This window comes from Aphelocoma coerulescens, chromosome 2 (genome assembly GCF_041296385.1).
Source record: "Aphelocoma coerulescens isolate FSJ_1873_10779 chromosome 2, UR_Acoe_1.0, whole genome shotgun sequence".
NCBI classification, from domain to species: Eukaryota; Metazoa; Chordata; class Aves; order Passeriformes; family Corvidae; genus Aphelocoma; species Aphelocoma coerulescens.
Window position 1 is genome coordinate 100,202,323 of NC_091015.1, and position 13,759 is coordinate 100,216,081.

The window sequence follows — 13,759 nt, forward strand, 5'->3', positions numbered from 1 at the left end:
AAGGACTGTGGTTTGATACCCACCATCTTTGAGGGTATCAAACATGACTGAACAAAGCCCCAAGAAACCAGATACAACTGAAGCTGCTATGAGGAGCTTGGATATACACACCCCCTTCAACAGAGAAGACTTGCAGGCATCTTTCAGGATGCTGCTCTACAATCTCACCTACCCAACTTGAAAGAAAAAAACCAAAAGGAATGTGCCTTCTACTCAGACAGCATTCACATTGTAAGACCAAGATGGGATTAGTGAGATGAACAGTTTGGGCTCAGATGAGACCAACTTTTCACAAACTACTGGCAGGATCTCACTATAGGAGTTTCAGTCTCAGTAGGTCAATTTTGGTTTAGACCCTCCTCAGATACTGCTGCCAGCATCTTGTTGAACAGGGGCCAGGCAGAGGGGTACAGTAAAACATCAACACCGCTGGAGGTGCGAGGACCAACCTGATCCAGGTGCCAAGTTTTATCAGTTTTCTAAGTTGTCTCTGGCCTGAACAAGTCTGACCAGTTGCCCTCCAGCAGTCCCCTTCCACTGACACCACTCTGCAGTCTCCATGCCAAGTTCTCTCCGGCCCTGTGAAGGGCTGCCACCTTCCCTAAGCAGAAGGGCAGATGGAGCTGTGATAGGAAAGCTCTAGACTGTGATCTTGGGAAGAACGAGACCACAAATGCTAACTCCAGAACCCTGAGGGCATTGATAGGCCTTAATGGCTCTTTACCAGCCCTGTGTGAGACCTCCAACCACATATTGTGTGGCATTCATGGACATCTGGCCTGTCCCAGTTTGAGTCAGCACAGAGCCATCTCAGAACTATCCTGATAAATGATGTAGTTTAACTGCAGACCAGATAAACTAACTAAGAATAATGGAGAGATAGATGGACATCCTTCAAGACTATTAGCCTATCCTAATTCATATACATGTGATAACCACAGGATATTTTGCTTCATAGACTTGATGTGACAGAAGTAAACCACAGAATTATATAAAAATTATATGAAAAAACTTGCCTTGACCAGTATGTTTCTCATTAGATTTACTTTACAGACAATGAAAGCTGATACCACTCCAGATCAATTCTAGCAATTAAAAACAAGTTACTTTTAATTTTGATGCCTGTGTCCAAACATTAAAAAATAAACTGAAGAGACTTGTAACAAGTAAGCAACAAACCTGACTAAATCTGTGGAAGAAAACTGAGAAAGCTACTTCATCTTATGTTCCAACCACACACAAAGACAAAAGAAACCAGCACAAACTGCTTGCTGTCCTGGAGAGAATTCTTTACACTCAGGAGAGAGGTGCAGAAGCATCACTGATAAGACAGTATCACAACCACCTGCCCTCTATGGCTGCTTCTCAAGTCTGTGTCAGAAAAACATCCTCCTGAAACAGCAAATGCTACTGGAAGACTAAAGACTGGAATTTGTTAGTGTTTTGGAGTCTTCCACCAAGTGTTCACAGACTGCAATACAGCCTTGGACAGCCGCAGCTGAAGTGTTCCACATTCATCAGGTGCTCTGCATCGCTGTGGAGTCACCCACACTGCCTTTGTCCAGTTACTGAACTTGGCATTCCCATCACTGCCACTATTAAAAACTGAAGCATTGAGTGCTATGGGATGTTCTATAGCTTTTGGGACCCTCCATGACTGGTATTTTTTCCTCTTGGCTATAATGCACAGACACACATCCTGCAACAAGCACAGACCCAAAGTGCTCATCATCCAGAGGAACAAGAGAGATTCAGGGAGGGGAAACTGAGTCACAGAGGAATTTCACAGCTTATTAGTGGGGAAAATAGTATGTTTCTAACAGTAGCAGGAAAAGGAAGCACTTGGCACTATCAAAATATTTACCAGTCTCCCTTCTTCCCCACATCCAGCGTATTGAATAATAAAGCTTGTCCCTAATTTCTTCTGCTTAATGAACACTTGTAAAACTATTAAGTACAAAAGGAAGAAGACTCCCAGATATCACACCATGATGCTAATTGACTGGTTTGAACTGCTCATTTTTCCACATCCCTCACATCTCAAGAAGTTACAGCAGTAATATCAAAAGCAGCAGTTGAAAAAACCCGATCAATGAGCCCTTAAAAAGAAAATTCAGATAGACAGGGCAGAGACAGTCATAAAGCACCAAGGCCCTACAAGTCCCTGACCCAATACCTGCTGAAACATCCAGGAGCCTAGTTCTCAATGTGTAGAGGAAACAAAGGCACTCATATTATTCTTTGTTGTTCAGCTTGCTTCCTACATGCCCCCCAGCACTGCTGAAATCCTTTGTTGTGAGACATACAGGATCCTGCCCTTCCCAGAAAAACATGGTCAGAAGGCTGCCTTTCATAGAGGTGAGGATCTCAGTGTCAGAATCAGTGCACCCTGATACACTGCTGCTGGCTAGGCCCACCCTGGGCAACATGGTTCTGGACACGTGTTTTCCCTCCTGTTTCTGTACTTGGAGCAATTGCTTTAATGAAAGCCTATTTCACTTCTACACAATCTTCTCCATCTCCTCTCTCCACTGTCTTCTCACCTCTTGCATCAAAATCCAGTTTAGAAACTGGTCAATGCTGAGAAGTTCAGATGACAACATGGTTTACCAGGACAATTCACTGCAGGTTGGTCTTGGCACTCATCTGCCCAGGGAACCCTGGTCCCCACCATAGCCATGGGCACCTGCAGGAGGGCACAGGGTGTCCTCACACATCAGTCACACACTCTAAATCCAGTGCTTCCCCACATGCCAGATACACTGGGTGCAATCACCCTCAAAAGGCTCAACTGACTGCACAGCACAGCTGGGAAAGGCTGTTCCATACGGACATTCTTTAAGCTAAGGGGTCTCTGTGACAGTAGAGATGAGACATAAAGGACTTAAACCACTTAGAGGATCACTAAAAGAGACACGTGTAAGAAAAGGGGCATTTTAATTCTTTTGCTTCCACACATTCCCAGGGACGACAGCAACTCATTTGTACAAACTAAAAAGAAAAAAAAGGATTTCAAAGATTTAAAAATTCTTCCCCCTCAATTACTCTGTAATTGTTCTTGTGAACAGAAACAAGATCATGATGGAAGCAAGCAAATTCCAAGCTAATAAGCATGGGAAATTCTTCAGTTATGAATTCCTGTAAAACACAGGAGCGGCTGTGAGGGTATCCATGTTTTGGTATCACAGGACAGAAAACTGGAACAAAGAATGCAACCGTAGAAATGGAGATGTCTATATCTTGAGAGACCCTGTAAAACAGAGCTCACAAGGAGCTATTACTCACAAAAACCCTTTTTCTTAAGATGATTTGGAATAAGAGACAAAGAAAGGACACTCCTGGACAGAAAATGAAAAAACATTAGCTACCAATGGCCAAAAATAAATGTCAAGTACCCAAACCAACCACAGAATTCATTGCACGCTACCACTTTCTACAAAGATCAATTAAATATTTCCTCGTGGCAAGTGAACTTCAGTAGTATGGTCTCCCAAGATTTTACTATTGCTATTCCCAACCTCCTAAAGCTTTCAAGGCCTCCTGCTTTGCTAGAAAACATACACTGTAGTAAAAGTAACTAAAAACCCAGTAAGATTTACATTTTCTCTAAACCACTGTAGAGACCTGCTACATCAGAGTGACACTCTTCATTCACCCCAAGCACTACATCTCTGTTGAAGTTCTATAACAGCTGAATAAGAAATTATTTTCTTGTATTAGAGTATTTCTACTTCTAGACTGAATAGCAAGTAATTAAAATACAACAGTACACTAGGATTTGCTTTAGAATAAACTATTAGATGATTATCTACATCCTCCTATCCTTCTGTATCCTTCTACATTCTTCTGATGGATGTCTTCAAAGAGCACAAGATACAAACTAATGCAGAGTTCACTGAACAGGCATTACAGGATTTTCTGCATTACTGCTGACATCTTGCTTTTCACATCTTTATGTTTTGGTTTTTGGTTGTGTTTTTTTTTTTTTTTTTGTATTAAAAATAAGCTGTTCAAACAATTAAAGTTTTTTCTCTTTCAAAGCAGATAAGCTCTAATCGTGATTTTGTTTTCCAAATCACAGCTATCAACACTGCTTGTCCAGCTCTGGCAAAGTTACAGGACTGCAGGAAACACAGTGCACTCAAAAGCTGCTGGCCTTGGCACACACAGAAGCAATCTCCACTATTCAAAGACTATTCTGTGCTCTCTTATTTATAATGGTGCCTTTAAAGTTGTTCAGCCCTTAACAATACATACTAAAGACAAAGGCTTAGAGCCTCAAGGGGTTTACACAACTTTAAATCTCCAGTCCCCCACTTGCCATTGTGCGGCTGGGGCTGGCACTAAGCAGAAGCCCATGGAGGCTGTGCATTAATTGCTGTGCAAGCGAAAAGAGCAGGTCACAAGTTCAAAACTGATGAAGGAAGGCTGTTAAAGCATGGAATATTTTGGCACAGGGTGCTGGCCAAGGTAAAGGCTTGTGCCTTGAAGTTCTCTGAGCTCTACTCGCTGCCCAGCTTGAGCCAGACCAAAAAAAAAAGAGCCAAGTAAGAGCTTTTGGCTTTGCACTTCAGTGAAGGTAAAGAACTTTGCTTTCAACACTTCTCTTAATTCAGGAAACTACAAGCCTACCACCAAAGCTCTGCAACCAGAGCTGGCTTATTTTAGCCCCCTCAACAGCTGTTTGCAGCCCTTTATCCCTCTTCTAATTGTAGATGCATCATGTACTTCCCTCCTTAATACAGAGCAAAGAAATAGCACACAAACAAAGCCAAAACACTTGCATGTATGGGCACATTTTACCCTGAACACCAGTGAGAGAGCTATACAGAAGACATGGCTGGTCACATCTGCTTCATCTTTCTTGCCGTCAAAAAAGCCCTTCAGTTTCGCAAACATTAAAGAAAATGAATCTTGGCTTCTGATCTGCCCCCTTTCTTGCTAAGAAAGGATATTTTGCTCTCCCTTTCTGCTTCCCTTCTTTCAAAACATTATGGAACTCCTTGCTAAGTAAATATTCCTAGCTATCAAATTCCCAGTTGGATGATTTGACAATCAGTGACAATATAATGTGTTCTTCCCATTATGAGCAGGCTCTGCTCTATTAGCTGTGTCCTTATAATCAGGTCCATCATAAAAGTACACACAATTTATATAATAGAAATTTTATCAGGAATACACACTAAACTTCCTCAAAACTCCAAAGCCATTATGGACATACTTCATTCAAAACATCAGTTTCCAGTGATACTAACTTAAATTAACTTAGACATCAGGACAATGTTTAAACAGATTAATACCACTTCTCCCCAAACCCACAGATTCCCTTCTTCCAATATCAAGTCATTATAATTCCTGGATAGGTTATCAAGTTATTATAATTCCTGTTTGTTGTTTAAAGTCACTGGTAAAACACAGATGATAAAGCAGCTGCTAGAACACTGATCCATCCTTTGACCTAAGCTTGTTAGAGAATAAAGCTGAGAATTCTGGGATGATAAAGTTAGAACCTACACTTCCAAGATGTCAGTACTGTAGCTACATTTTCCCATTAGTTTATTATATTATCCCAGAGAAGACATCTTCTGTTGCATCATGGAAAAAACATTTACATATTGACCAGAGAGCACTAAAAGAAACACTTATTTTCCAAGTCTGCATATTGTCTATCCACAGTGCAGGTTTTTGTCAAACTGCCTGTTCACAGAGAGTGAACAGACAAAGGAAAAGATTAAATATATGGCAATACAGTGTAACCACAATGTTGTAGTCTTTTAACCCTATCCTATTAATATATCTATTTGGATCTGTAAATATGGGTTTTTAAAATTAATTTATATTACCTGTAGATACTGGAGGTCCTTATACAGAGAGAAGAAGAATTTTAGCTAAAACCTTTTGCTATTGCAAATGAACCTAAACCTACAAAGCAACATAATCTGTGTATGGAACAGCAGAGAGAGAAGAGCTACAAGAAATTCTTGCTTGCAAAACATTTTGAATACCATGAGCCTACTAACCATAAAGCACATTTTTCTTTACCCACATGCATTTCTTTTTTACTCGTGTGCAACCAAGTCACGTGCATGTCATATAAAATGACACAGGACTCATTCAGAGGATGTGGCTTTATGTGCAAGAACCAAACATGGCATCACTTGTTTCAGCAGTACATCCCCCAATGATGACATCTCTCCACTGAACTGCACCAGCAATACATTTATAATAGGCAACACAAACTACTGCAAAACATAAAAATTAACTGAAGTTATACTTACTGTAATTTGGGAAGCATCCATGAATTGTAGGCCAAAGTAATCTGTTTCTACAAGGTCCAAATGATAAACAATCTGGTCAAACAACTCCTGTCCCTTTGCATTTTTCTGTAACAGAAAAGAAAATGTTTTTTGGTTTGGTTTTTTTTTTTTAGCTGGTCAACGTGAGTTTGTTTGGGTGTGTTTCTTTTCAAGTTCAAAAGTGTGAGAAGAGATACACAAAGGAAAATAATATTGAAATAGCAATTCTATTTATTCTGAAGAATTGCACCGACATTTCTTTTTATTTTCCTCAGGAAATATAGCGTGACATGCTGTTCTTGTCTGCAGCTATTCCAACAAGATCAGATTTCACTCTCAAAGAAAACTTTCAAAGTTCATCATAACTAAAAATGTACAAGAGAAAGGAAAGGCCTATGTCTTACAAGTGTCCTAATTCACTTTATTTTAGCCATTATTTTATACCCCAGGAAGTCAGATTCTCCAGGAAAAGCTTGTTTGATACTCTGCCTAAAATCTGCTGGCTATCAACAGCAGCTGCAGTCATGCAGGGCCATACCACCACTGAAGCTGCAAAATGAATTCTGGACAGCCTGAATACTTGAAGAGCACTGTGATGAAAATTAATGGGATTTTATAAGAATCTTTCATTTATATTACCAACTGCCATCATGTTTACGGCCTTTAAATGAAGAAACAAAAAAGGGACAAAAAAGCTGTCATTCTTACGTGGCATGCCATCTGAAACATACAGGCATGGAAATAAAACTAACAAAAAAACCCCCAGTTATTGACTACAGGTATGTGTAGAAAACTTAGCAGGTGTTAAAGGCAGGCTGCACTGGCCTGGGTAGGTACTCGTTTGAGATTAAGAAAAGGATTTAGATACACATTCTTCAACGCTAGAAAACCAAAGTTTGAAGATTACAGGTGGGTAGAAGGAAAAGGCAGTAGCAAACCAACTTTTCATGCAAATCCTGTTGAGTTACTTGGAGAAGAAAGCTTTCAAATTCTTGAGCAAAAACACCCCTTGGCCAAAAATACATGAGATGACCATAAATCTGAGTAAGAGAGAGAAGCTACAGCTACACTTTACACAGCGAAGTACTGATCAGGATCCAGTTTTGTGACTGTTGTCCCTCTTATACTTTTAAGGATTTTTTTTTTTAATTTTTATTTTTAAACCTAACATATTAGTCATTTCCACTTCACCCCAAAATGCAGCAAAATTGACAGTTAAGCATTCAGTTCCTTTAGTCTGGCCTTCTACACAAAGGCAGCATCAATCATAACATGCAGAGCTCCTGTTCAGGGTTCTAAGGTGTCCAAAATCAGTCTTCAGCAACAGACAAGATGACGAGTTACAGCTCTATTTTCCAAGAAGGTCAAGCAAGTTCAGGTATAGGTAGCAAATTTTATTTAAATTGTATTTTTTGGGGTTTTTTTTAACTAACAAAACAGAAGCACAGAAATTGAATCATATCAAATTTCAAGAGCGACATAAGGACTTCCATTAAAACAAACTGCATAAAAGCTTAATAACAACATTAAATTATCATTGTAAGATACTGTCTCTTTTTTATCAGGGGGGCAGGAGGTGGATAATAGACATTCTTAACCAAAGATCAACATTCTGTTAAAAGCAGATGAGAGTACAATGGCTTCTTAAAACAGTACACTGCTAAGAAATCATCTTTACTTGTACAGTAATTGGTATAAACTGAACAAAAAGTATCCAGAACATATTTTTAATATGGAGTAAAATCAGCACTTGTTAAAAGAAGTCAAGCCAAAGCACAACAAAATTTAAACAGATTCTGCTTAAATGACAGATGAGAAAACCCTCAAAAGCAATAAAAAAAAGAAACAGCAGAACATGAAATATTCACCAATGTAGGAAAAAATGCACTTTATGCCCTACTCTGCTCATGGTTGCTTGCTGTATAGCATTAACTACCAGTATATGTTTACCTTCCACTGCCACACACCCAATAGAAACCAGAGAGAGCACACTCCACCTTCTGTACCCAAACAGTAGTTAATGTTTAACACGTGTTACATGGAGAATAGCTCTGCACTGCACGGCTAGACCATAAAATGCAGCATTACATACACAGCTTACAGGAGATTGTAACATTTAACTTGTCACTAAATGAGCTTTCCCAGCAACTCGTACCACTTAGATGATAAAGCTGCTGCAGCCAACAAACTGCTGACAAAAAACTGTCTTTGAGATGTTGCACTACAGGGGGAGATAAAAGCAACCAATACCTTTCCTCTAGTAACAGTAAAGGATGACCTGTTCTTTATTCTGCCTCACCACTGACTGACAATCCAGGGGGTCAGACTGTGGACTCCTAAATTAACGTGCACTGAATGAAATGGGTGGAACAGGCAAAATAGAAGGCTTTTTCCTTAGGCATTACATATCCACGATAGTGGTCTCTAAAGCAAAAAATGTCTATTACAATAAACTTTCAATTTTCACTGTATTTTTCTTCTCCCCTCCTTCAAGACAAAACAGTAGCTAAAAATAAGTTTCCCTTTTCAAAATCTGGTACCACATAACGACGAGAGAATGATTTTGTACAATAAAATTTTTATATTAGATCTAATCATCTGGAATTTAATAAATCACACTCTCTCTACAGACCTTCAACTTGAGATTATACATACAGCTAAAAAGCCCAAACCATAAACTAAAAATATTTTACAGTCATACCTTGCTAGACAGATGGTTCAGAACTATCAGATGTGAATGGCCTGCATAACTTACATCTCACAAAATGAAGTAAATGGCAACAAACAGTATGCATATACTATTATACAGAGTTACTATTTTGTTGGTATGGAAGTTACTGTAATTGGGAACAGTGATGTTAGAAAAGTTGCAAAACCTTGTTTTGGCTTGGTTTTTTGGATTGTTTTTGTTGGGGATTTCTGTCCTTGCTTTTTGTTTTGATAGGGTTTTCTTTTTGGTTTGTGAGTTTTTGCTTGTTTGAGGGCTTTTTTGTTTTGTTTTGAAACAACAATTACAGCACTGCCAGTTTCTGGTGGAGTGTTCCTTGGAACTCAGGAGAACTTCTGTGAGCACCATGAAACCTCACAGGCAAGCACTGGGAGGGTGGGCACGAAATGCTCAGCTTACAAATGAAACTACAGCTGCAACCTAAGGTAAAACTGAATTAGCATGAGGCAGGCACTTGATGAAGCACAAAGACTGAATTATGCTTGCAGATTGGGAACCTCCCTGATAATGAGCAATCACTGAGAGAAAGGAAAAAAAAAAAAAAAAAAAAAAAGGTGTTTCTCATGACAGTCATCCCTGTTCCACCTAACAGTTACTCGAGTTTTGTCCACTCTGTTTCATGAAAGCCCATCTCAAATAAACCCCCATATCATCTTCCTTGGGATTATGAATCACAGAGGGAATTCTTATGTTAAATGAGGACTCACTGCAAATCCTACAAGGACTCCAACAGGAATGGGTATAAAACACCTTGCACAGCCACAGTGACAACTGCATGGCCCACATTTCAAGTAGGCTACATTTTTGGCTGCTAGAGAGTTTCCAGTCTCAGGGAATCTATGGAAATTCTTGTCAGCTAAAACATGACAAAACAAAGATTAGCTTCTCTAATTAGAAACTATTGCAGACTTGACATGGAAATAGGCAAGAGATTTTAATATGCTTCTGGTAGACATGAAGGAAAGAGAAAATTTATCAGTCAGGGACATTTTACACCAGCTGGCCCTGTCTAAACAAGCTGATTAGTGTTGATTTTAGCTGCTCCAGAGCTCTTTAAAAGGTTTTTGCCAAAGGGCATGAAAAGTAGACATACAAGCCAGAAAAGTCTAATTTTAGTGCAGATACAGTGCAAGGATGCCATTGATCACTCTCAGAGCACATACAAGCAAAGCTGGAGAGATTCTGCCCACACCTTCCCCAAACTCAAGTGCAGTTACTTGAACCCAAGCGGAGAGGGTGAAAATTTTGAGTCATATTAGAGAGCTCAGACTACAGGGCTACAAACAAACTATTAACTGATTTCAGAGATGGTTGAAGCACTGCTTAGGAAAACAACCTGTCAAATAGGCCAAGAGGTACATGAAATAGTCTGCAAACTGACAAAATGACAACCAAAACGAAGGAAAATAAGCTATTGCCAAGAGAAAAGTCAAAGCCAATTAACTTTGCAATCAAAGCTGATGCATCCCAAACTGAATAGTGAGTAGCAACAGCAATGAGTAGGTAGGGCAGACTTAGTTTCTGTTTTGAAAGAAAGCACAAGATTATGTATTCTGCAATATGTTAAATATTTTTGCAGAGTGGGCTGGTACGGTCTCATGGTCACTGACTCCAGGTCTGAGCTTCTAGTAAATTGTTAAAGGCACATTTGTAGCTAGCAAGTTCCACCTCCACAGGCCTGATACTGCCCTGCTCTGATGGCACCAGCATTTCCCCTCCTTGGCACCTCCTGAAAACAGAGTAGCTCAGTATGTTCTGCTCAGTCCTCTTACATCTGAACTGTTATTAACTCAATTACAAAGCCTACAGCTCATTTTCAAACCTAAGGCTTTATCTGTTGGCCATACTGCTTAGCAGTGAGAATTTGCTTTGCCTTTTAACAGTCACTGGCAGTGCTATCTCCCAGTGTTTCAGGCTAAACATGCATAAAAGCCATCTGTGCTTCTAATTAGCCTTGACTCCTGGTGCTCAGTTATCATCTGTCCTTTAACTTGCTTTCTTCTGGATAGTCAAGCCCTCGGTTGCTCAAACACACTCAGATGTACTGAAAGCAAGCAGTACTTCCATAGTTTTAAGCACAAAAATGCAACTCTTCTGCATTCTTATAAATCAAGGGTATCTAACAGCTTCAACCACGGACTTATTGGAGGCCATGGCTGGGCTTGCAGAAGCTGCCCTGAAAACCACGTTATCCACGCCAGCACTGCTGCTGTAGGTAGTATTGTCAAAGTCAGCCGCTTGTTTTCAAATTCCAGTTTGCACACTGCCATCCAGAGAGGACACTCTGGCAGAGGGCATGCTGCAAACCAGCCATGACCTTGGTGCCTGTCCCACCCTCCCCTCCAGGGGCCTAATGAGCAGATTCTTAAAAGTGGGGAAAGAGTTGCATTTTTTTTTGTGCTTGAAATTATGCAAATACTACTTTCTTTTCATAAAATCAGTGTTAACTGAAGAAAAGCAAGCTATTTCTTAACACATCACACTTCCATGAGGCTGGCTAACTTGCTCAAGCTACAAATAAAGATGTCAGGTTATTTTCTTACCAGCCAAACATTGACTTAAATTTTCAGTTCTGTCTACAAGCTCACTTGAAAATGTGACACTGTTCAAATAGCCATTAAACCTGTCACCTTGTCATGGCAATAACACCAGTACTGCTTCAGAGCCTGCTACTGCATGCAAATGATGTTTAAATGTAGTACAGACCATAGAAACAAGCAGCGTTGCTGAACGTGCCCAGAAGGAAATGCAAGTGATGACACATGTGAACTTTTATCTGAAGGAGAACAAAATTCATTTTGAATTTTGAGAAATTAGCTGAAGACAAGAGCCAAAATTCCCTTAACTTTCCCTGCATAAAAAATTCAAAGCAACAAGAAATGCCAAATGCATACACACACCACCAAGCCATCAGCCCTTCATCAGAAGACAAAAAGATCCCATGAACCTTATTCAAGGGTATTTACTTATTATAACCTTGAAGGAACAAACATTTTGCTCCCAGTCATTTCTGTCGAGGCCCCAAACTAAAATTGCTATTTCCTGAGAAGAAGTGGCTTATAAGCAAAGTTAAAGAACCCTTCAAAAAATGACAAAACACCAAAGCAAAAAAATCCCAAAACTCCCACAAATAATAAACCACACCAACAAACCAAGCTGCTTCCTTCAAATTACTCTCAAAGCCTATGATAAAAGTGTCAAAAACTAGGACTCTTACAAGTCACATCTCATCAAGGGGATAGAGGGAAACTCAGATAAGCACACAACCACTTAAGAATATTCTCTCTGTGGGCAGATTGGCTGACAGTGCAACCAAGCTGGGTTCCTGCAACCCAGATGCCAATGAGAATTTGTAGACAGCCATTAAGAAAAAGAAAATCCCCAAAGAGGGGGTATAGTAAATCTCACTATTGCTGCACAGCAGCATTTCTCAACAGCAGGCAGACTTTCCTCTCTGCACCAGCTACTGGCAAGAAGAATCAGTGTTCACTGGAGGAGAAGCCTGAGCAAGAACAAATAAATAGATCACCATATTTTATAAGTACCAAGTCTCTACATAAACCCAAATGGCACTGGACCTCTAGTCAGATCACAGTACATTTACCATGAGAGCGTGACATTGGCCAAGTCTCTTGCATCAGCTTATGCTTTCTACCTGTTATATAAGGGCAGTCAGTTGTCAAAAAAAAATAAAACAACAAAAAAATTAAAATGGCCCAACAACAAAAAAGTAACAATAAAAACAAGTAAACAAAGCAAACAAATCCAAGAAACCCAAACCGTGAAGAACTAAGGGAAGGGAAGAATAATATGCCATTTTCAAGCTCTGCAATAGGAATGAAGAAAAGATTTTTCATTATTCATAAAGTACAAACTCATTAAGATGAATCAAAGATTGAATTGGCAGCACAGCATTAGAGAGAATATACAGAAAAGAGAGCAGAGAGGGAATTACCTTAGATGCAAACAATCCTTTCTAAAGAGTCCAAACCTATGCCAAGAAACGCACTGGAGAGATTCCTATGTACAGTAACACAAACATAAAACAGATCCAGGAAAGTCAGGTGAGATTTGAAGGGTGAGTATAGGGTTTCCTTTGCCTTTACCACTTCACACATCCCTGCTTCCAGCCACTTCCTTCCCCACCTCTCAATCACATTCTGTCTCCTCCTCAAGTGGACAAGTACAAGTGAACAAAATTTATAAAATGATCTGAACAACACTAACTTTTTCTGAAAGCTGGTTTTGCACAGTTGTTTTCAAAACAGGCGCTTTCACTACCTGAGTTTTAGAGTACAGCCCTTCAAAAACTGATTATAGTAGCCTACCCAGAGGCTCAGAAGTCTGGTTTGCTGCTGAAAAAAGGAGCAAGAAACTACTGTGTCTCAAGACATATGTTAGCTGTAAGGGATAATTTCACCACTTGCTTAGTCTTTTCAGAGAAGATGGGGCTGTCCCAGGCTGGACACAGCTGGTTTCAGCCATCTCCACAGCAGACCCACGGACCACTGGTGGTGGAGGGCAGGACGTGGGTACAGAAGTCAGGAGTGAAGGACTGGATTTGACTTGGGTAAAGAGTCACCTTTATCTTGACCCATGAGCCTTTTTGATCCATTTTTTCTCCATATCGTTTTTCCCCATCCTGCAGACTGAATGAGAGGGCTGGGAAGGAGCCTGGCTGATGGCTAAGGCTAACCCACTGCAGTGGGGAAACCCTTATGCAGGGCAATTTCAC

General features: G+C 40.0%; 1 protein-coding gene across 2 annotated transcripts in view; it reads right to left on the minus strand.

The window, feature by feature from the left end:
* Positions 1-13,759, minus strand: part of EPB41L4B (erythrocyte membrane protein band 4.1 like 4B) — a 166,238-nt gene that overhangs the window by 108,700 nt on the left and 43,779 nt on the right. For both annotated transcript variants that reach the window (XM_069004155.1, XM_069004154.1), the window contains exon 2: positions 6,279-6,383. In XM_069004155.1, coding sequence (XP_068860256.1) covers positions 6,279-6,383 — 105 coding nt within the window. The remainder of the gene's footprint in view (positions 1-6,278; positions 6,384-13,759) is intronic.